Source organism: Rhincodon typus, chromosome 2 (assembly GCF_021869965.1).
Source record: "Rhincodon typus isolate 14 chromosome 2, sRhiTyp1.1, whole genome shotgun sequence".
Taxonomy (NCBI): domain Eukaryota; kingdom Metazoa; phylum Chordata; class Chondrichthyes; order Orectolobiformes; family Rhincodontidae; genus Rhincodon; species Rhincodon typus.
The window spans coordinates 123,161,742-123,183,639 of NC_063333.1; the positions used below are offsets into that span (position 1 = coordinate 123,161,742).

The window sequence follows — 21,898 nt, forward strand, 5'->3', positions numbered from 1 at the left end:
ATCTGTATTTCAAGAACATATTTGAAAATTCAGCTCATACTCCTGGTCACTGCAGCCATGTTTCTGTAATGGCCCCCACTAGATCATACCCATTGTGCCTTTAGACTGTCTGTTGCGAATGACGTGCATTCAGGTAGACAGCCCTTAACTATCGTTTTGACACCATTCTGCTTTCAAAACATACTCAACGCTTCTCCTTTGTTTCTTCCTTAGAAACCCCCTTGCATCTTTTTGACTTCTTTGTTATTAATTTTACTTCTTTTCAATTTGGGTTACCCCTCAGGTTCTCACCCCTCTAACAAGTTAGTTGCCTTTTTTTTTAATCCCATGAGTTTCAATTTTGCTCAAATACTTCCAAATTTGTTTTCCAGAAATTAGGGTATTAACTTATGAGAGGAGTTCTTAAATGCTATGCAGCTGCTATTCATCATTACAAACACAAAACCCAAATTTCTTCTGAAATATTGGCTCCATTCATCCTTGCCAGTATTTAGCATGAAGGACTGGGTGAGTCTTACCATTCTTCTGATATGCAATAGAAACTAATTTTGGATCAGATTAATTTCATAAATGCTAGTCAAGCACAGCAAATCTGAAATTAATGAAGCAAACACAATACAGGTTGCCTTTATATAGTTTTAATTGCACACCAAACCACTTACCTCCAAACCTCCATCTGTCCAAAATTTAGTAACCTGCCTGGATACTTTCTCCTCCGGTGTTTTGATGTCAAAAAGTGTATTATTGTTTGGTAAACATCTTGGGACACTTTGACATGATAGGTGCAGCATAATAAACAAGAAATTAACAGTTCTGAACATCTGGTGAGGTCTCGGTACACCACAAACTATGTGCACAAAACCATATGGCTCATTGTATTGAATGACAGAACAGGTTCAATCACAATGACTAAGCTTTATCCTCATTTTGAAATAATGCCCATATCACTTGGCTCCTGAAAATCTGTCTCAACCAGCATTAAATGCATGCTATAGTGGAGAATCCCCAAATGTCTGCAGCAGAGAATTTTAAAGGTTCACTATTCTGAGAGAAGGAACTTCTCGTCTCAGTCCTAAATGCCTGATCTCTTATTCTGAGACAGTCCCTCAATTCTAGATTCCAAAGCCAGGGGAACCATACTTTCTGCATCAGTCTATCCCTTTAAGAATTGTATAAGTTTGAGACGGTGCCTCATTCTTCTGAACTCCAGACAATACAGGCCCTAACACCTCAATCTTTCCTCAAAAGGACAGTCCCATCATCCTGGGAATCAGTCTAGTGAACTTGTTCTGCACTCCCTCTATAGCAATTATATCCCTCTTTAGACAGGACAACCAGAATTACACAAAATGCTCTGGGCATAGTTTGTGTTCTATGCAAATTGAAGCCAGACTTCTTCACTCTTGTACACAATTCCTTTTGTGATAAAGGCCATCATACAGTTTGCCTTCCAAATTACTTGTTGCACTTGCATGCTAGCTTTCAGGAGTCATGAACAAGGATACTCTGGTCTCTATTTAGACATCTGCACTTCCTAATCACTAAATTTAAGAAATATTTTTGTACCTTTGTTCTTACCAAGGTGGATGGTCTCACACTTATCCATACTATATTCCATCTGCCATGCCGTCATCAGATCATTGATGTAGATTGGGAACAGCTAGGACCCAAATACTGATCTTTGCAGTACCCCTGTGGTCAGTTAGCCAACCTGAGAATGACCTATTTATTCCTAGTTTCTGCTTGTTTACCAATCATCAGTCCATGCTAGTATATATGCCATGTGCTTTAATTTTATTTACTAGCCCTGTGTGGCATTCTGAAGACTTTAAGCCTTCTGATATACCACATCCATTGGTTTCACCTGTTGACTGTTGGTAAAATCTAAAAACTCAGTTTGGTCAAGCAATTTCCCTTTCACAAAGGAGTGTTGACTCTATCCAAATAGAATTATCTTTAAATTATCTTGGTTCTTGCATTAAATTCACCATTACCTGGACACAGCCCGTGTCTCTTTACTCTGTATTTTGCGGTTTGATAGGTTTTGTCAATCTCTAATTCCTTTTCTTCTTCCTATCCATTACCCCATTTTACTGCCTTAATAACTCTTACATATCTAACTTCCTACTGTTCTGATGAAAAGTAATCAACCTGAAATGTTTAACTCTTTCTTGGCAGATGCTGCCTGACTGGGGAGTTTCCAGCATGTTTTTATTTCAGCACCGACAGATTTTGCTTTTGTACATTGATAGGCAGTTCTCTGCTAGATTCCCAACTGTCAAAATTAAGAAACAGCTCATGAATGCCCATATTTTATTCATATCATTAGAAGCAAACAGGGAAACTGTAGATGACCCTGATAATATCAAATGACTTTCAATTGCTGCCTCCAACTTAACACTTAAGTTACATTTTCTTGATTCGATGTTTATTGCTAACAACTTTGTGGTGTTAGTATGACACGAATACAATTTCCTCTGGACCAACCAGAAACTGTAGAAATAGTACAATGATGTAAATCTCCCAACAGTTATAATATTTCAAAGGCTAATCAAACCAACATTCAAGAAACAAATCAGACAATTGTGAATAAGGATTAAAGATTTATTTTCATTTTTCCAATTTCAACAGGTGAGTACAAATTTGCTACTGGTTAGCGCTGTTCTTATCTGAAGTGGCAGGCATGCATAAATAACCCCAGAAAGCTCGGACTTCTCAGCTCCACAGAAAAGCTATTTCCTCTTCAGTTCATCTCGGCAGCCTGCCTCACATTAATTGCACAAGCTCAAAATCAAGTCTTATAAACAATCCCCTTAACCAAATTGAAAGACTGCAGAAGATTTTTTTTTTTTTTTTTTTTAAAAAAAAGTACTGGTAATTTCTCCATTAGTTATTCTAATTTTTACACAGTTGTGTTATCAGCAACCAGCATATTTGCACCATCTTTCTACCTTCATAATAGTTCCTAACTTACTTTTTAGATAAATAAGCTGCGTTAGCTACAGGAAGGCTCTTTTTAAAATAAAATCCAGTAACAATGAACTTTAGTGACGATTTTGTAGCTGGTTTGCTACTTGAGACTCCAGTTCTGTTATCTGCAGTTTGCCCATTGTTAACCTGCTAAAATCTCCAAAGAATAGAAGGAAAACTCCTTTGTATGTTTATATAGCAACTCAGGGAAAGAGATCCAAAAAGAACATGTCAGCAAATGTAGCCCACATAAGGTACAGGAGCCTACATTACACAAGAAATTTTTAAGAGTACTTTAAGATTTCTTTCCCCCCTCCCTTCAGTTGCTCGTCATTAAATTATGACCAGTATGTGCCCAATATAAATGTATCTACCAGGACCATAAAGATAGTGCTATTCAGCTTTAACACCCTTCATCTTTACAACATACAAGTTGTATCCTTTAATTGCTGAAATCCTTGTCAAATGCACTTCCCACCCTAACATTATATCTTAATATCTAAAGTAACTGTCAGGGTACATAACCAGCACAAGCGAGAAGACTAATATGTACATTTCTGGTATGTATGCATCAATGTATAACACTCTCTTCAAATTTCACCTTTTTGTTTTCCATGTGGAGTTGACACAATGCAGATTAACTGCAAAGCAGCCTATTACAGTGAATGTGCAGGTAATACATTAAAGAAATAAAGTTCTGAGATACGCATAACTGGAAAAAAAATAAATTTCAAGATGAGTATGCTTTGTAACAGACTGTTCTTTTCATGAGTGGAGCATCTTAAACTCAGAAATGAAGATGAAATGTGAGTTCACTGTTGTTGGCTCTTATGATCTTTCCTATTTTGCTGGCTCCCGCCCCTAATCTGGCATGTAGGGACGGAGGTGGTCCTCAATGGTTCCAACTCCCCAACGGGTCAACTGATCCTGTGGCAGGTAAAGACAGACACTGCACAACTTGAAAATTATGGCCTTGGTTTTTGGAGTCTAAGAATCAAAAATAAAACAAGAGAAAAAATCCATGACTGTTCACTTACAAAATAAATGACTTCAAATTTAATATACAAGCTGCCTTGAATGTAAATCAAACCTAGGTCACTAACATACCCCTATTTCAAAAGTCAATATGCAGAGTTTGGAAGAAATGCACCAATTTTCTTTGAACGCCCAGGTAGCCTGTAAGTACTCAAAGTGCAATGGTCAGAAGATCTAACGAAGTGTGTCCCATGCGTCTTCAATATATTGAGGTAAGTATTTTTTCTTTAAAGCCCAAATTTAAGTTCAAATTCAAGTTACTCTGAACCTCGAGACCAACCACTGTGATTTAAATTGCCTCATCCACATTTTGAACACCACCTTTAACTTGCTCACTTCCTTCACAGCAAAGATGTTGCCATAGGTACCCACATGGACTTCAGTTATGTCTATCTCTTTGTGGGGTACGTGGACCATCCCTTGTTCCAAGCCAATTCAGAGTCCTCCCCACAACTCTTTCTCCAGTACATCAATGATCTCATTGGTTCTGCATCCCTCTCGTTTGGGATTGGAAAAATTAATCAATTTCGCTTTCAACTTCCACCCTGTTCTCACTTTCACTTGATCCATTTTACTTCTCCTTTCCTTAACATCTCCAATTCAGTGGATAGGCTTAACACAGATGCACTACAAACCCGACCGACTTGCACGGTTACCTTGACAAAACATCTTCACACCCTGCTTTCAATAAAGAACGCCATCCCATGCTCCCAATTTCTCTGTCACATCTGTTTAGATGATGCCACCCTCTGCTGGGGGGCCTCAAATGTCCATTTTTTTTCCTCAACTAAAGACTCCCCAATTTGTCGTTGATACGGTCCTCAGTCCTTCTCTTCCCTCCCACAACACAGACAGGATCCCCTGATCCTCTCTTTCCACCCCATCACATCCACATCCAGATCCAGAGGATCAGAAGCTGCCATTTCTGCCATCTCCAGCAGCATATCACCACCAGACACGCCCTCCCTCGTCAGCATTTTGTAGGGGCCATTTCCTCTGGGAAATTCTGGTCCACTCCTCCTTCTCTCCCAAAACCCCCATGATACACCTCTTGCGATTGCATGGGAAGGTAACGCCTGCCCATTAACTTCCTCCTTCCTCACTATCAAAGGCTCCAGAGGGCATTGGGGTGGTACTAACAGGATTTCAGAGGCTGAAGAATGCATTATCACATCCATACAGTATTTGATAATGCTGTGTTTTACTAGATCAGGGAACAGAAACTGAACTTCTAAATTCTGGATGGAAAGAAGTATTTTTGCAGGGATGGAGGAAAAATTCCCAAGTAGATTAAAAAAATTAGAAATAATTTATTGATTCTACACACAGCTAGATGATAGCTTTCTAATCCCCAATTTGATTTGCTCATACCAATAAGCAACTGGTATAAGGCACAAAGCACAAAGTCTCCCTGCAGGAGGGAAAAAGTGCATATGGGCCAAAAACCCAAATTAGAATGCTTCCTTTTCTTTAAAGAAATTGCTTCAGCTTGTTTAATTAATACAATAGTACCATGTTTATGATAGAGTTTGCCTTAATCATGAGAAGTGATAAAAATGAATTCCATACAGTCCACTGAATTCATGAGTCATTTATAGTAGTTATAAAATTCAAAGTTGATTATTTCTCTCTTTCACTCCCCCCAATCCCTCAAGATTTCTTGCTATCCGTTCTGAGGCCACACCACGTGTTAAAGAGACTGTTCACCCTGCAAATTTCCACTCAAACTTTGACAGTGTCAATGTGCCTCAAGAGGGTGTTAAGTAAACAAAATACAGTACAACTAATCTCATCTCACCTAGTGTCTAGACATTGAACATACTCTCATTCTCTCCATACCCTTCATCATCCAGAGTCAGATGCAGCACTTCAATTCTGCAAGGTCTAATATGAGGTGGAGCCTTAGTCAAAATGAGTAGGTAATCTCAAAATTAACTCGGAAAAATAATTTATCCAATCTTAATGTGTAAAAATGGCATGCTGCCATATCAATTTAGACAAATAGATTTGCTTGCTGTAAAAGAAACAATCTCAAAACAAAATCAACAAATACATACAAATTGGCATTGTCTCAAATTCTACAAAGTAAACCTCGGAGTAATTAAATGGGATGGTATAGAGAGGAACTGTTACACAGATTGGCTGCTAGGATTAATTGTACAACTCCACCAAAATGCTGCTACAAAGCAAAAAAGACACTAGTAACAAAAAAGTTTCAGGGATGCCTTTTAGCATCTAGAAAATAGGATCTCTCCAAATTAAATAAAGTTTGATGGGTGTTTAAAAGGGCCAATTTATAATGCAAATCCTGCAACTGTTTGGAGTGACTTCAACAATTCACAAAATATAACATCCTATCATTATCAAACAACCCAGACATGAAATGTTTTACTCAAAACAATTAAAAGTGAGCCATGTCACTGCTTTCACATGCCCTTAGTTAAACAGTAGCTAGAACTGAATAGCTTTAGAAAATACAACAAAAGAAATCAGTGTTATATTCACCTGCAAGTGCTGCCGATCAATGAACAGAAAGATGGACTGGCATGGGTTGTTTATGATGAGTCCTGCCTTATCCTTCCGGCTAAGTAAGTGCAGAAACTGTTTCTCATAATCACCATGATGAAACTCAAACTTGGCCTGCATGAACAGCAAAAAGCTTGCAATAAATGGCATTAAAAAGAAAAAAAACTTGTGGCTCAAAAAGTATCCCACGAATAGTGAGCAAAAAGACAAAGCCTGCCTCAGATTCAATTTCAGGTCCATAAAAAGGTTGAATGAATTCAACTAGAAAAGACAGTGATGCTAAAGTTCGATTCTCTCTGTAGATTTGTCAGAACTCCTGGTTACTATGCTGTCACAATTTCTAGAAATGTATGGCTGTCAGCTTCAGGTTCTTTTGGTCGGGGTTGGGGGCATGGGGGAGGCTTATCAATGACATACAAGAGTCACGTTAGCCTGTACACAGTCAAGAATCACAGATTTAAATAAGGGGTTAATGGGTTACGTGGCTCTTAGCACCTATAGAATTGTACACAAAAAAATGTTGATGCTGCCAGGAGTGAAAACTGAAACAAGAAAATAATCAACACAGTCCCAGTCAAAATAACATTGCAGATACAACATAGACATCTATTTCATCAAAATGCCAAGTGACTTAAGAGTGATGTTTGAAATAAATCTCCATGTAGGCAGCCACAAATAAATAATTTACAACATCTATACAAAAATCATTGAACCAACCGAAAAAAGATAGCAATTGCAAACATGTTTAGAAAATTTACAGGCAAAACCAATTTTGCCCAGAGGCAAAACAAAATATGACAGAATTAACTCTACATAATTGTGTAACAATGAGTAGTGAACTAGTACCTGAACAGGCCTGAAAGGCTCACCATCTGTACCTTTCCACTTGGAGAACAGGAGACAGACCATCTTTTCTATATCATTCCGTGGCCAAAGGATAAAATCCATCTCCTGTGTACAGCCAATTACGTCCTGAAAGAGAAGGGAAATTCCCACATAAACATTAAATAATACTTTTGATAGAAACAATCACTGCAACTTCAGTAATCTCAATCTGAGCCATTTTTCCTGGCCAAATTTGATAATTTGGGTGCAACTCAAAGTACAATATAACCTGAAGATCAGAGGCACTATGTATTCCAACAGAAGTTTCAAGTGCCTATCACAGTACTTTTTTTGTGAACCAGAAAATTGGATATATCTTTTATTTATTTTCAGTGACGTGTATCACAATAATCCAAATTTTCTTTTATTAGTTAAGAATTTAACCTGAGTAACAGTTATTCACCAAATTAAATTGCTCCCCACAGATCAGCATGTTGCCTTTACCAAATTACTCTCTCAATTACATTCATGCTTAGTCAGCATCTTTGCCACTAAAAGCAAAAGTTTCAGCAATTCCTTAAGATGACAAGAGAATCCAGTCTCTCCAAATCAAATAAGGATGTTCAGTGGTTTAAAAGACCAATTTATAATGCTAAGATTACAACTACTGAAATGACTTTAACAATTCACAAAGTTAATATACTATAATTAACGAACAACCCAAACATGAAATCATCTATCAGAAGTTGAGATTACTGGATCACATCAATACAAAATCTACGGGACTCATTTAAGGTAGGTGTTCTTACACATTTGATTTATTAGATTGCAAGGTCAGCAGCACCAAGTATTTAAACTTTCAGTCCTAATCTTTTCAATTCTGAATTAGTAAAAACCAACAACTTAGTTTTTTTTTAAAAATTGGCATCACCTATGCTTTTGATTCATCACTAACAGATGGATGCAAATGTGTACCTAAGTCAATTTTGGCATAGAATAAAAGTATGCAACACAACCTAATATCAATTTCAGCAACCACAGCTGTACAAGAATATTGAACAAGAGCAAATATTTGTCTTAACGGTAGCATTCCCCATGGTGGGTCAGAATTTGCAGTGCTCAAACCCTACTTTCACAGACAAACTCCATCTCCAAATTTAGGCCAACATCAAGTTGGATACTAGATTCCACTTTGATGCGATACAGAAACAACAGAATATAAGGAGAAGGTCTGTATTAGAATAAATCAGTGGTTATACATGTGTAAGTGTATTAATAGTTGTTTCTTCTGTTGACAAAAGATGCTTTAATAAAACATGAGCCTTTTAAAGTAAGGAGCTGCTGTGTCATTACAGTACTTTTCATTTCAATTTTTGATTGAGCTTTCTCCCTGCCTTTTGTGCTACCAGATGTGAGACAAGTATGTTCTGGTCTGAACCAAGTCAGAACTTTTTAATGTTCTACTGAAACAAAAAGCATCATTTTACTCACTCTGCGCATGGACTGGTAGCGAGGTGCGTGAAGCTGCACTACATCCTTCTGCAGCAGCTCTATGGAACTGTCCAGGGAGTAGCTGGACTCCCGTACGCCTTTGAGGATATTTTCTTCATAGTTATTGGTCATAACTGGTACCACTTCAGCCACTTCAAATAGTGCCGACTTTTTCTTCTTTAAAGAAAATGCTACAGTCAAACTCTTTGAAATACAAAGAACCAATTTTCAACCACACAATTTTTCAAAATTTCAATTTTTAGAAGTATCAAAGCTGAATGCCTTAGGTTGAAATTGTAATATTTAGACTGAATGATGATCCAGCAGTTCTCACACCAGGTGTGAAAAGAACACAATAAGAACAAAACCTCAAGCCTTAGTAATTTATTGAGCTCAAGGACAGGGATTTGTTGAAAAAATATCCTAACATGGCACAATGTATTTCTTCAGATTTATGACATTCACTTAAGCACATTCTAGCATTTTTGCTTCAAAGATTTTGAACAACAAGGGGAAAACTTACAAAACTAAATTATAATTTAATCCTGGTTAGTTTACCAGACTTCTTTTTCAAGCGTGAAGACAAAAGCTTTAAAATAACTCAACTGACAATTTAGTTCATATCATGAATTTAAAGGAACAATTTCCACTCAAATAATTTTCAAAGGAAACTAGATCTAATGCTTTGTTTAGAGGTAAACTGAAAGTCAGCATGGAAAGAAGAACCCAAGAACAACACATGGAATCAATTTAATCCAGAAGCAAGAATTAATCAAATAGTACGTGTTAACACAATGGGAAAAATAACAAACAGATTACATAGAATTAAATAGAAAGTGGAACATGGAAACATGCCTCAACCCTACCAGATTTATGTTCATCTTATATTCAAACAGAATTTCTGCTTTCATGTACCTGCTCTATTCCCATATCACTATTTTCCCTTCCATTATCCATCTATTGATCCTGTTAAACTTAATTTCTCAGCTTCAAGAATGCATGCCCGTCCAACACCTCCAACGTAAACAGTTTAAGTCCCATCGCCTCACCTCAATTCTGCACTCTTCTGAAACAGATCCCTATAGGCAAGAGTCAACATTAAGTACATTACTTCAAGAATCAATTCACTAAATTAAGAAATATTAATATCGGCAAAGTCACAGAACAGAGCTTCTGTAGTTGATAGAACTTAACTGCAATGTTTTGTGTTATTGAGCTCAATGTTAAGTAGCAATACACCTAGTCATATGGTGCTTGCCATATTCTTATCCTGTTCAATGGCTAAGGGGGGGGGGGGTAAAATCACATACCGTGAAGAATCTCTTTTACAGCAAATGAAAATAAAAGCAAAATACTGCAGTTGCTGGAAATCTCAAATAAAAACAAAGCACTAGAGAAACTCAGCAGGTCAATATGGTACAAATTATTTACCGATAACTTCTAAATTATAAATATTTTGTATGGTTATGAATATACAAAGTAATAACCTACAATCAATAAAATAAATTTCTCTTTATCTAGTTCCTCCCTGTAGGTAAATAAGATTTAATGCATTGGTACTGAAATCAGCAGACAGTATAAATCAAACTGTAGTTTACAGCTCCCCTAAGAATGCATAACCATCCTTAAACTAACGAAGCCTGGCTGAGACTGATCAATGGCCAACTCTTTCTGATCACTTTCTCATCTCTACTCTCCTCATTGTCCTTTGTAATTTTCCATATACCCCCACGTGGAATTAGGCTCACAATTATTTCTTATCCTGGATCACATTGATACCTGTAGGGCTTCAATTACAGCAGCTGCACCTCCATGTTTGATGCCCTCTTTTTCCATGCCTTCCTCCCACAAGACAGGAACTAGTTCCATGGCTCAAACTGAAATGTTTATATGGAGAGTGATCAGCCAACCTACTGATTGCAAGGTCTAGCTGAATTACAAATGCTACATTGCTGCTCATTCTCCAAGCTTAAAACCACTCCAAGATTTGACAGGAAAATCAAAGGGAGACCATATCAGCAACAACGGTAGTCCAAATTTAAGATGCAAACCTTTGAATACGGCAAGACAAGTAGAGAAGGCTGTTAAAAAAAAAAACACATTCCTTAGCTTTTTAAAGGAGAGACAGAGAACTAACGCAAGAGTGCGACCAGTCTGTATCCAAATATTCTGTCTTTGAAAGTCTTTTATTATTATTCATTTACTGTTTTACTGATTCCAATCCACCCAGGCCAGATCCCTTCAACTCACAATTCCTACCAATGACTATCTTCACATTTGATTAGTTTTGAGAAAAGGCAAAAAAAACAATCATCCAAAATATCATACCCTACATACGATGTTCCATATTGAGTCAGTTTATGGTACAGAACTAGAGGTCACTATTTAAAAATGTGGGGTCATCCATTTATGACAACTGGGAAATATATTCTCAGTGGAATGTGAGCCTTTTAAATGCTAAAGACAGTGAAAACAAAGTCTCTAAATTTGTCTAAGGCACAAACAGATGCGTACTTGATAAGCAGAGGAATGAAAGGTTATTGGGATTAGGCAAGAATGTGGAGTAATCAATTAAGCCATAATCTTACTGAATGACAAAGCAGACTTGTGTATTTGTACGTTAAAGGGAGGTCCGTTGGTTATTTGAAAATTCAAACCATCAGAATTCCCTTCCAACACAGGAAGGTTAATAATGACACTGGTACAAATGCATAAAAAAAGTTGTCTTTCATCATAATTTGAAGGTCTAGTCAATATAGGTCTATTTAGTTTATGCTGTCTCTTTTTGTGCACTCCAATCAGTCCCATTCACCCGTCATCGGTTTAGCCTTGCACGTTTATTTCCTTCAAGTGTTCATCCAATTTCCTTTCGGAAATAATTAACTGCCTTCACTTCAACTTTGTGGTTAGTCCGTTCCAAGTCTTTACCACTTACGTGGCAGGGGGAAAATTCTTCCCCACATACCCCTTGCACCCCTTATCCGAAACTTTAATTCTACGTCCCCTAATTCACGTACTATCATCTAATGGGAACAAATTTTTCCTCATCTACCTTTTCCAAGCCTGTCATAATCCTGCACATTTCGATCAAATTTCTCAACCTCCTTAATCCATCAGAAAAACCTCAACTTCACCAACCTAATCTTGCAGGTAAAATACCCAATGCCTGGAACCATTCTGGAAAGTCTTTTCTGCACACAGAGGATTCAACATCTTTGATGGAATGTAGTGACCAGAATTGGACATAAAGCTCTAGTCAGGCCATGGCTGAAGAATTAAGGATTCAACATCCCTGCTTTTGTACTCAATGCTTCTATTAATGATGCCCGAGAATGCACAAAGAGACTTATGTACATGCAGACCTGGTCTCTTTTTCCCTGCATCCTCTTCAGAACTGTGCCATTAAGTCTGTATTAAATGACGCATGGCAAAATACCTCTCACTTCCTTTTCTTAAATTCCACCCACCCATTCTGCAGGCCAAGCACCATTGCACTCAATTGGTCAAAAATCACACGACATCAGGTCATAGTCCAACAGGTTTATTCGGAAACACCAGCTTTTGAGCTCTGTTCCTTCCTCAGGTGTAGTGTGGTAGAGGAGGTATACCAACAATTTATAAGCAGAAAGGTAACAACCCGAAAAACAGTTGCTGCCCACCTCCTGTTGAATCTTTAGTCAGTTAGAAAGGAGATGCTACTTTCTACTGATTAAAAATGCAAATTCCAGAATTTCTTTCAAGTCATTGCCCTGAGATAAAAATTTCATCACATTATAAATCAATCTGCACTAAAATGACAGATGACAATCTTTGGTATGATACTCAACTCAAGAAGAACATCAAGATTGATTTTCGTCAGAAAAAAACTAAGATGGATTTAAAATTTTTCTTCTTTTGTTTATGCATGCTTTTCCACTTTATGGTCTTCCCTTTATTGTCTATCGATGGTACGTAAAGCTTCAGCATAGAGGTATAAACTGGTTCTCCAAACTGTCATTCTGTTGTTTTGGCTATTACCAGATTTGCCCAGCATACTACAGAAATCTTTGTCTCAGTCCACATATGTTAGCCTTTCCTAAATCCAGAGAATTAGCTTCTATTTAACATTGTTTCCTTCCAAACACTACATCTAACTTGCTGAAAAATAACAAAAACATGACAAAATTATAATGAATTCCTGAAATTGTGGACAGATAGGTTGAAAAAATTCAACCAGTGGACTTACAAACCTCTGCTTAGTAACAATGAAGCAGTTGGATGCAAACCATTTCAACAAAGTCACAACATGACAGTGTTCAACCAATTGTTTGAAAAAGAGTAATGCAAAACAGCTAAGTTTCCATATTTAATCCAAGCAAATCGACCGTCCACAGCAACTTCATGAATCTATTAAAGTCTATAATGAAAGATCAGTGACCCAAGCAGCATTAAAAACAAATGGAAACTAAAGAGGCAAGACTGAACATAGATCTAAAAAATGAAAATAGCACAGATCCCAATTAGCAGCAAAGCAACAAAGCTGATAAGAGCTACAAAGAGAAAGAATGATCAGAATAAATAGAAAAACCTTTTACAATTACAGTATAAAGAAGTGGTAGTAGATTTGATGTGAGCTCCTTCAACTGACAGTAGTGTCGATGAAAATAGAGATTGATGGACGTGCTGAATAACTGCTTTTCATCAATATTAACAGCAGAGGAAGCAATCGGCAGGTTAGATATCCTGGGGTAAACAACGTTGAAGTAGGGTCAGAGACTCACCAACATTAAACAAAACAGCAGTAATAATTGCATTACAAAAGAGTAAGAAACCTCCAGGCCAGATAACTTCCATCCTAGGATATGAAAAGAACTGGGAGAGAACATCACAGATGTTCCAACTATTATCTTTCAAAACTCTGAGCCGTTCCTTTTGACTGGAAAATTGTGCCTGCCACTCTGTTATTTAAGAAAGATGAGAAGTGAAAAACCAGACAATGTTAACCAAACATCTGTTGAGAAATCACTGAAGCTATATATATTAATAAGACCAATGAACACCTTGAAAATATTCAGCTGAGAATCAACATGGACTCAAAGGATGGGTCATGTATATTTCTGATAACCAGTTTTTAAAAACGTCACCAAAGTTGGTCTTTACTCAGGATACATGTATTTATAGAATGAAACATTACAGGTTCATGTCTTCTGATTCCACTCAGCTTGTGTCAGCAAGGTTCCCCGATTTTTATCACCTTGTTTGGACAGGTTACGTCATCTCCATAGATATCGCACCCCGAGACAGAATTTGAACCTAAACCTTCTGGCCCAGAGATAGAACCAATACCATTCTGCCACCAGACCCCTCCACACATATGTAGTTAACCTCAAATGATACAATTAAGTTCATATCTGAAAAACCTGAATTTTTTGGAGAGACACTGTAGTAGTAGTCAGGGAAATTGCTACAGATGTTATTTATATGTACTTCCAGACAGAATTTGATAGAAGGCTTTGTTAGCTAAAGCTGAAACTTGTGAAATGGAGGCAAATGGTTAATTTGTTTATGACATTGATTAAGCAGCAGGAAACAAAATAATGAATGATAGGTAGACACTCTGTCAAGACTTGACCGACTCACGTTACCTCGCAACAACTTTTTATTAGTGACTTAAATGACAGGACAGAAAGCCAAATATCTAAATTTGCTGATGGCACAGAAAGTAGAATATAGGCAGAAACCTAGTCTATTAATATCTTTTTAATGTTAAATAAATGAATAAAATTCTAGAAAATAGATTTCAAGGGAAACAAATGTTCTTGACTCTTAACTGCCCTCTGGGCTTTTAGGGATGGGCAATAAATGCTGCCTAGTCAATGACGCCCTCATCCCATGAATGAATAAAGAAAAAAAGAAAAGAAATAATCCACTTTGGATCTAAAAACAAACATACGCTTAAACACTTTTAATGCCTAAAGAACACAAGGCACTTCAACAGGAATACAAATCATCCTGTGATAGGTTACTGCACAAGGAAATATTTGGGCAGGTGACAAAAAGCTTAGTCAAAGCAGGTTTTAAGGAGGCACCTTAAAAGGAGGAAAGTGGTTTAAGGAAGAAAGCGGCCTATCCAGCTAACAATACAGCTGCCAACAGTGCAATGATGAAAATCCAAGAGTCCAGAAGCAAAGTACAGATATCTGAGTTATGGGATAACAGATATGGAGGAGTGAGACATTCTTTGTTTAACCCAAACACAGAAGCTGAAGAAATGGAACTTTAATTTAGGACATGGACAGCAGAGTTTTGCTTGAACTCAAGGTGACAAATATAACACCAAGATTGCAAACAAGCAACTGACAAGAAGAGGGATGAAGTCAGTGGCTAGGAGCAAAGACAACTGCTTTAGTCTTCTCAATATTTAATTGAGAAAAATTTCTGCACATCAGTATTAGAGTCAGACAATAATTCTGACAATTTAAGGAGACTGGGGAACTTGACAGAAGTGATCATGAAGTAGGGTTTAGTGTCAGAGTACATCAAAAACAAATGGAAAGAAGGGACTACTTTCTAATTGGCGAGAAGCTAGTGTCTAGGTAGATGAATTCAATGTTATGAATAAAAAAATAAAATAATCAGAAAGGCTGTCCCACTGCTGGCTTTTATATTGAATAGAAGGGGTTAAGTGTTAGGCTAAGGCTATACAAAGCTGAAACAGAATCAGATCTAGAGAAGTGTTTACTTTTGGACATTATACCTTAGGAAAAATATGCCACCCTTAGAGGCATTAACAATGTAGGCTTACGAGAATGATATCTAGATTCTAAGGGTTAAATTACAAGGTGTGATTACACAAATCAGAATGGTGTGTCTTGGAATTGAGACTATGAAGATTTGATTTTGATCAAAGTTTTTAAGATGACCGACGCAGACACTACAGAAAATTAATTTAGTTTGAAGAGTCCAAGGCAAGGGGCATCAGGCATTTCAAAAGAGACATTGGGAAGCATTTCTGCACAAAGTGGGAACAGAAGTTTGGAACTTCAGAAAATGCCAATTAAAAGGTAGACCAATTGTTAATTTTAGGTCAGTTTAACAGGTCCTTGTTGGCAAAAGATATTATGTGAACAAATTGCAGTTAAATGACCTTTGGCTGTTTGGCAAGTTATCTTACTAAAAGGCATTCAGGCCTGAATGGCAAAATGTTTGTGTTCATAATCTTGGATGGTGATGAAAGCTGCGCAAGATGTCTAGTGTGATTTCAGGTACGTACTGTGGTCTCCACAGTATGAGATAACACTCAAATCAGACAAGTACATTAGAGCATGTGTTCAAAAATGCAAAGTGGATATCCACAAATTTGGTTGTCAAAATGCCAAATGGACATTGTAATTTGGGTCGACAAAGTACAGCATTTGTGGAGATTAAGTCCCACCCTCACATTGAAAATACTCTCCATGATGTTATGTGTCACTATCACTGTGCTAAAGGGACAGATTTCGACCAGATCTACCAGGTCAAGCCCGGGCATCCACAAGGTGCTGTGGGCTACCAACAGCAGCAAAATTGTATACCAACATAATTGTTAACCTCATGGCCTGGCATACTTCCAATCAACCATTACCACCAAGCTAGGGGATCAAACCTGGTTCAGTGGAGAGTACAGGAGTGCATGCCAGGAGCAGCACCAAGCATAACTGAAAATGAGGTGTCAACCTGGTGAAGCTAACAAACAGGACTACTTGCATGCCAAACAGCATAAGCAGCAAGTAATAAACAGAGCTAAGAGATCTCACAACCAACAGATCAGATTTAATTTCTGCACTCCTGCCACATCCAGTCACAAATACTGGTGGACAATCAAATAACTCAACGGAAAAGCCAGCTCCAGAAATATCCCCATCCTTAATGATGGAAGAGCTCAACAAATCGGTGCAAAAGATAAGGTTGAAGCATTTGCACTAATCTTCAGCCAGAAGTGCCAAGTGGATGATCCACCTTGGCTCCTCCAGTGGTCCCCACAATCACAGATACCAGTCTTCAGCCAATGCAATTCACCCCATGCGATATCAAGAAATGGTTGGAGGCACTAGATAGTGCAGATGTCAACGGGCCTGATAACATTCTGGCAAAAGTACTGAAAACTTGAAACAGGACAAATTCAAACCATCTAATTACTGCCCCATCAGTCAACTCTCGATCAGCGATGGAAGGTGTACTATCAAGTAGCATCGGCTTAACAATAACCTGCTCACCAATGCTCAGTTTGGGTTCCACCTGGACCACTCAGCTCTTACCTTATTACAGCTTGGCTCAAACATGGACAAAAGAGCTGAATTCCAATGGTGAGGTGAGAGTGGCAGCCCTTGACATCAAGGCCATATTCAACCAAGTGTGGCATCAAGGATCCCTGGCAATACTGGAATCAATGGATTTGAAATACTCTGCTGGTTGGAGTCATACCAGCCACATAAGAAGATAGTTGTGGTTGTTGGAGGTCAGTCACTTCAGTTCCAGGATATCTCTGCAGAAGTTCCTCAGGTTAGCGCCCCAGGCCCAACTATCTTCAGCTGCTTCATCACTAACCTTCCGTTCATAAGGTCAGAAGTGGGGATTCTTGCCAACGATTGCACAACATTCAGTACCATTTGCCACTCCTCAGATACTGATGCAGCCCATGTCCAAATGCAACAAGATTTGAGCAGTACTGTGGCACAATGGTTAGCATCACAGGGCCAGAGACCCCGGATTGATTGTAACCTCGGATTGTTATTGTTTGGAGCTTTCACATTTTCCACATGTCTGCTTGGGTTTCTGTTGGTACTCCACCTACTCCCACAGTTAAAGATGTGCAGATTAGGTGGGTTGGCCATGCTAAATTGCCCCAGTGTCTCAGGATGTGCGGGTTAGATGGATTAGTCATGGTAAATGCAGGATTATTGAGATTGGCCTCTGGGTGTTACGTTCTTCAGCAGGTCAGTGCAGACTTGAGCCAAATGAACTTTATCTGCACTATAGGAATTCAGTGATCTAGACAACTTCCAGGTTTAGGCTGACAAATGGCAAGTAATATTTGTGCCACACAATTGCCATCCAATGACCATCTTCAATAGGAGTCAATCTAACACTGTGCCTTGACATTCAATGGTCTTACCATCACTGAGTTCCCCCCAATATCAACATCCTGGGAACTACCACTGACCAGAAACTCAACTGGACTTGCCACATAAGTACATTAGTTACAAAAACAGGTTAGAGGTTAGGAATATTGTGGTGAGTAATTCACCTCCTGACTCCTCAAAGCCTGTTCACCACCCCAAGGCACAAGTCGGAAGTCTGATGGAATACTACACAACAAAAACAGAAGTTGCTGGAAAAGCACAGCAGGTCTGGCACCATCTGTGAAGAGAGAAAAAAAAAAAATCAGAGTTAACATTTCAGGTCTAGTGACCCTTCCTCAGAACTGGTGGAATACTCCTCTCTTGCCTGGACACAACAACAAAAGAAGCTTGAACATAGCAGCCCGCTTGATTGGCACCACATCCACAGACAACCACTCCCTCCACCACTGACACTCAGTAGCAGCAGTCTGTATTATCCAGAAGATGCATTGCAGAAATTCACCAGAGATCCTAGACAGCACTTTCCAAACCCAAGACCAATCCCATCTAGAAGGTTAAGGGCAAGAGATACATGGGAACACCACCATATGTAAATTTCCCTCCAAACCACTCACTATCCTGACTTGGAAAAATAATCACCGTTTGTTCACAGTCACAGGGTCATAATTCTGGAATTCTGTCCCTAAGGCATTATGGATCATGCTACAGCACACGGACTGCAAAGGTTCAAGAACACAGCTCACCACTTTCTCAAGGGCAACTAGGGACGGACAATAAATGCTGGCCAGCCAGGAACGCCCATATTCCACAAATGAATGGAAAACAAAAGTATGCATGCGTGGACAAAGAAAAGGAATAGTGAGACGGTAGGAAGAATAACAGGTTATTTAAATGGAAGCCTAAGTTTTCTAAGTATAGAATTTAAAGGTTATTCCTCACTTTGTGCTAACAGGGGAGCATTTCAAACTTTAGATCGAAGCTGAACTGAGAGATTAGATTTAATCACAAACTAATTTTGGAACAAAACAGTGCATGATAACTTGGATGTTGTATACCATAGTGTGAATTCACCGCTTGACAGGTTCACTAATATACATAACATTTTATAAACCTTCCCAACAGCACGAACAACTCACTCCAAACTTTTCTGCTGAGTCAGGTGACATCTGTATAGCAAAAGAGGAGTTGGACAATCACCCCCTTGAGCCTGCTCCACCATTCTAAATCACGGTTGATCATCTACTTCAACAAGATCCTGCACTATCCTCATATTCCAAGATGTCATCAGCATCTAGAAATCTATCAGCCTCTATCTTGCATACATAATCGAATGACCGCTTCCGTTGTTCTCCAGGTTAAGCAAAAGGTTCACAACCCTGAGAAAAGAAATTCCTCGACTCAGTCATGAATGGCCTGCCGCTTGTTTTAAGTCTTCATTAGTCTATAAACTGTTAGCTCCAGCTAATGTCAGTGAGAATCTGCCTGCCTGAAACTAGCAATGCAGCTTTCAGAGAATTGAAAGCTCAGGGTAAAAGCAGTCTAATATTACAACTTAAATAAAAGTTCAATATACTTATTCTCTGGCCCCATTCTATGTCTGGTCAGCACAAACTATTAAATGTTGATGCTGCCATGTGTTGAGACCTGATAAAATTCCTACCTTATCTTTGAATACAAAGGCAATGTACATCTTGAAGTCAAACTGATCTGCCAGAGATTCTTTCTTCTTTTTAAGTTGAGCACGCAGTCGGTTCAAAGTCTGGTTCTTCCGAGAGTTTGGGTCACCCATTTTGTTTGGATGAGTGGCAACCCTGTTTCTAGCTTAGCAGAAACTGACAAAATCTAGCAGGGGCAACTTCTCTCAAAAGAAAACAGCGCAACAGAACAAACAAGTCTGGTAGTGCTAACTGAAAAAAATTCTACCACAACTACTAGACCAGAAAGTCTAAAACTGTGTTGTGCAAAAACTTAGGATAAATGTAGGCCAGAGTCCAATCATGATAACAGTCCCTATATATACATGGTTTCATGAGTGCAGGGAATTAGACTGTGTTTTTTTTAAATTCACATTAATAAAACCTACAAACCAAAGCAATCCAAATTATGCTAGATTTTAACCTGTTCAACTAAAACTAGTTTACAATGATGGATGCCAATGAATCTAACCAACAAATTAGACACCTAACTGTAATCTGCATGTGCCCAAAGATGACACAGAAATGATGCAGCCAGATCCCATGTTTACACATAAGCCAGGATTTTGCCTTTTTACACAAAAATCAGCCTGAAAACTCTACCTACAGCCTCTAACATGGCTGTCTTCAAACATATTGGACTAGATTTTTAGTTGTTTTAAGGTCTGACAATAAAAGGGAAAGAGGAGGATTGCGCTGGCACATCAATTACATGGCGCTGCTCATTGGCACCTGGGCACAAACAAACAAAAATCCAAGCAAAAGGCATTTCTAATTTTATCAAAGAGACAAATTCAATCAACACCATGGTGGCAAACCTTTACCCCGTTTCCTGACATTTCCCTGCACCGAAAAACAAAACAAAAAAAATTAAATCATTTATCATGTTTGTTCCTTCAGATCTGTGCACTCAGATGTTGAGCTTCTGTTGTTTCCTTTTTTTGTTTTGGTTTTCTCTTTTCCCTCCTTTCCTAAGCGGTTTATGTTTAACATATATATATAATTTATATATATATATATATTGCAAACCAACGTTCAATGTCACTCTCCGCCCATGTCAAGACGAGACCACAAACCCGGTCAAACCCGTCAGTGTGAGCGAATCGCGCTCTCTGCGCTCTCGGTCACCCATAGTCTTAAAAAGCGGGCTATTGGTTTGAGAAAACCGCACAAAGAAGCGGCCTTGCCCTCGGCTACCACAGCCTGCCTCGGGCTGGATTTCCCACTCCCTCCCTTCTCAACGTCCAGCTATCGAGCCCTAGCCCACTCCTTCATCTACCAATGCAGCAGCCCTTTCTGTTTTCAGTCTCTGCTACTTGCTGTCAGCTCGGGCCAGCCACTACTCCCGGGCCCACACCCAGCACCGATCCGCCGCCGCCGCCTCTCCAGGCAAGATGGCTGCAATGACGTCACAACCCCGCACGTCCCCAAAAATAGTTTATTTTCAGAAATCACATTTTTCAACCTGTCATGTTATGTTGGCTTAGGAATATCAACACCTTGTATTATGATTAGAGCTTTCTAAAATCGAGTTTACTTTTAATTGATGTAAACATGTCTCTCCCTACGTCATGCTGTATCACGTGCCTCGTTAACCCCCGAGCCGTGACCTTTCTGCTTTTACATTCCCCTAAATTGTACTGATTTTTTAGGCTAATGATACGCATAAATAGAAGCCACTTAGAAGGAAATGGAAAACAGTGACTTTCTTAGAACATGCTATTATATATTGATACTATCGTTCAGAAAGGAAAAAAATATCTTGCACTCAATTATTTCATCGTCGGATTAAAAGAGCTGAGGCTTGATAACAAAAACAAAGTTGCTGGAAAAGCTCAGCAGGTCTGGCAGCATCTATGAAGGAAAAAACAGGGTTAACGTTTCGGGTCCGGCGACGTTTCCTCAGAACACAGCTGAGGCTTGGTAACGTTTGGGCAGGGGACTACAGGCAACCAAGCATTTCAGAAGGGAAGGAGGATGTAGGGGAGAGTCTGCATTCAGAGAGATTTGGGGAATTAAAGATTCTATGCCGATGGCGTTTAGGAGTTTATTGTGTGAAAACAACCTAACGAAGTTTTGCTGCGTGTGGCATCGTGTTCATATTTGTATTTCCATTATTATTTAAGGAAACTCCAAGCCGCTTTCCAGCCGATGAATTGTTTTCCTAAAAAGTAGAATAGGCTATTGTAGAAATAGAGATAACAAGGTGTAGAGCTGGATGAACACAGCAGGCCAAGCAGCATCAGAGGAGCAGGA

At 38.7% G+C, this 21,898-nt stretch overlaps 1 protein-coding gene across 1 annotated transcript; it reads right to left on the reverse strand.

The window, feature by feature from the left end:
• Nucleotides 1-2,590: 2,590 nt before the first annotated feature.
• On the reverse strand, nucleotides 2,591-21,042 carry c2h6orf62 (chromosome 2 C6orf62 homolog). Its single transcript, XM_020516243.2, has 5 exons — nucleotides 19,609-21,042; nucleotides 8,848-9,024; nucleotides 7,378-7,503; nucleotides 6,511-6,645; nucleotides 2,591-3,957 (listed from the first exon to the last, which is right to left on the reverse strand). Exons 1-5 carry the CDS (start codon nucleotides 19,735-19,737, stop codon nucleotides 3,832-3,834), a joined length of 693 nt encoding a protein of 230 aa, XP_020371832.1. The 5' UTR covers nucleotides 19,738-21,042; the 3' UTR covers nucleotides 2,591-3,831.
• Between the last annotated feature and the right edge of the window lie 856 nt (nucleotides 21,043-21,898).

Bases quoted from the DNA above. Each gene is read 5' to 3' on its own strand.
- c2h6orf62 (XM_020516243.2), bottom strand. From the start codon at position 19,737: ATGGGTGACCCAAACTCTCGGAAGAACCAGACTTTGAACCGACTGCGT. The intron at 9,025-19,608 runs GTAGGAATTTTA...TTTTCTTTAAAG, and splicing joins CCTTTGTATTCAAAGATAAG to AAGAAAAAGTCGGCACTATT. The intron at 3,958-6,510 runs GTGAATATAACA...TTTGATTCTTAG, and splicing joins TTGATCGGCAGCACTTGCAG to ACTCCAAAAACCAAGGCCAT.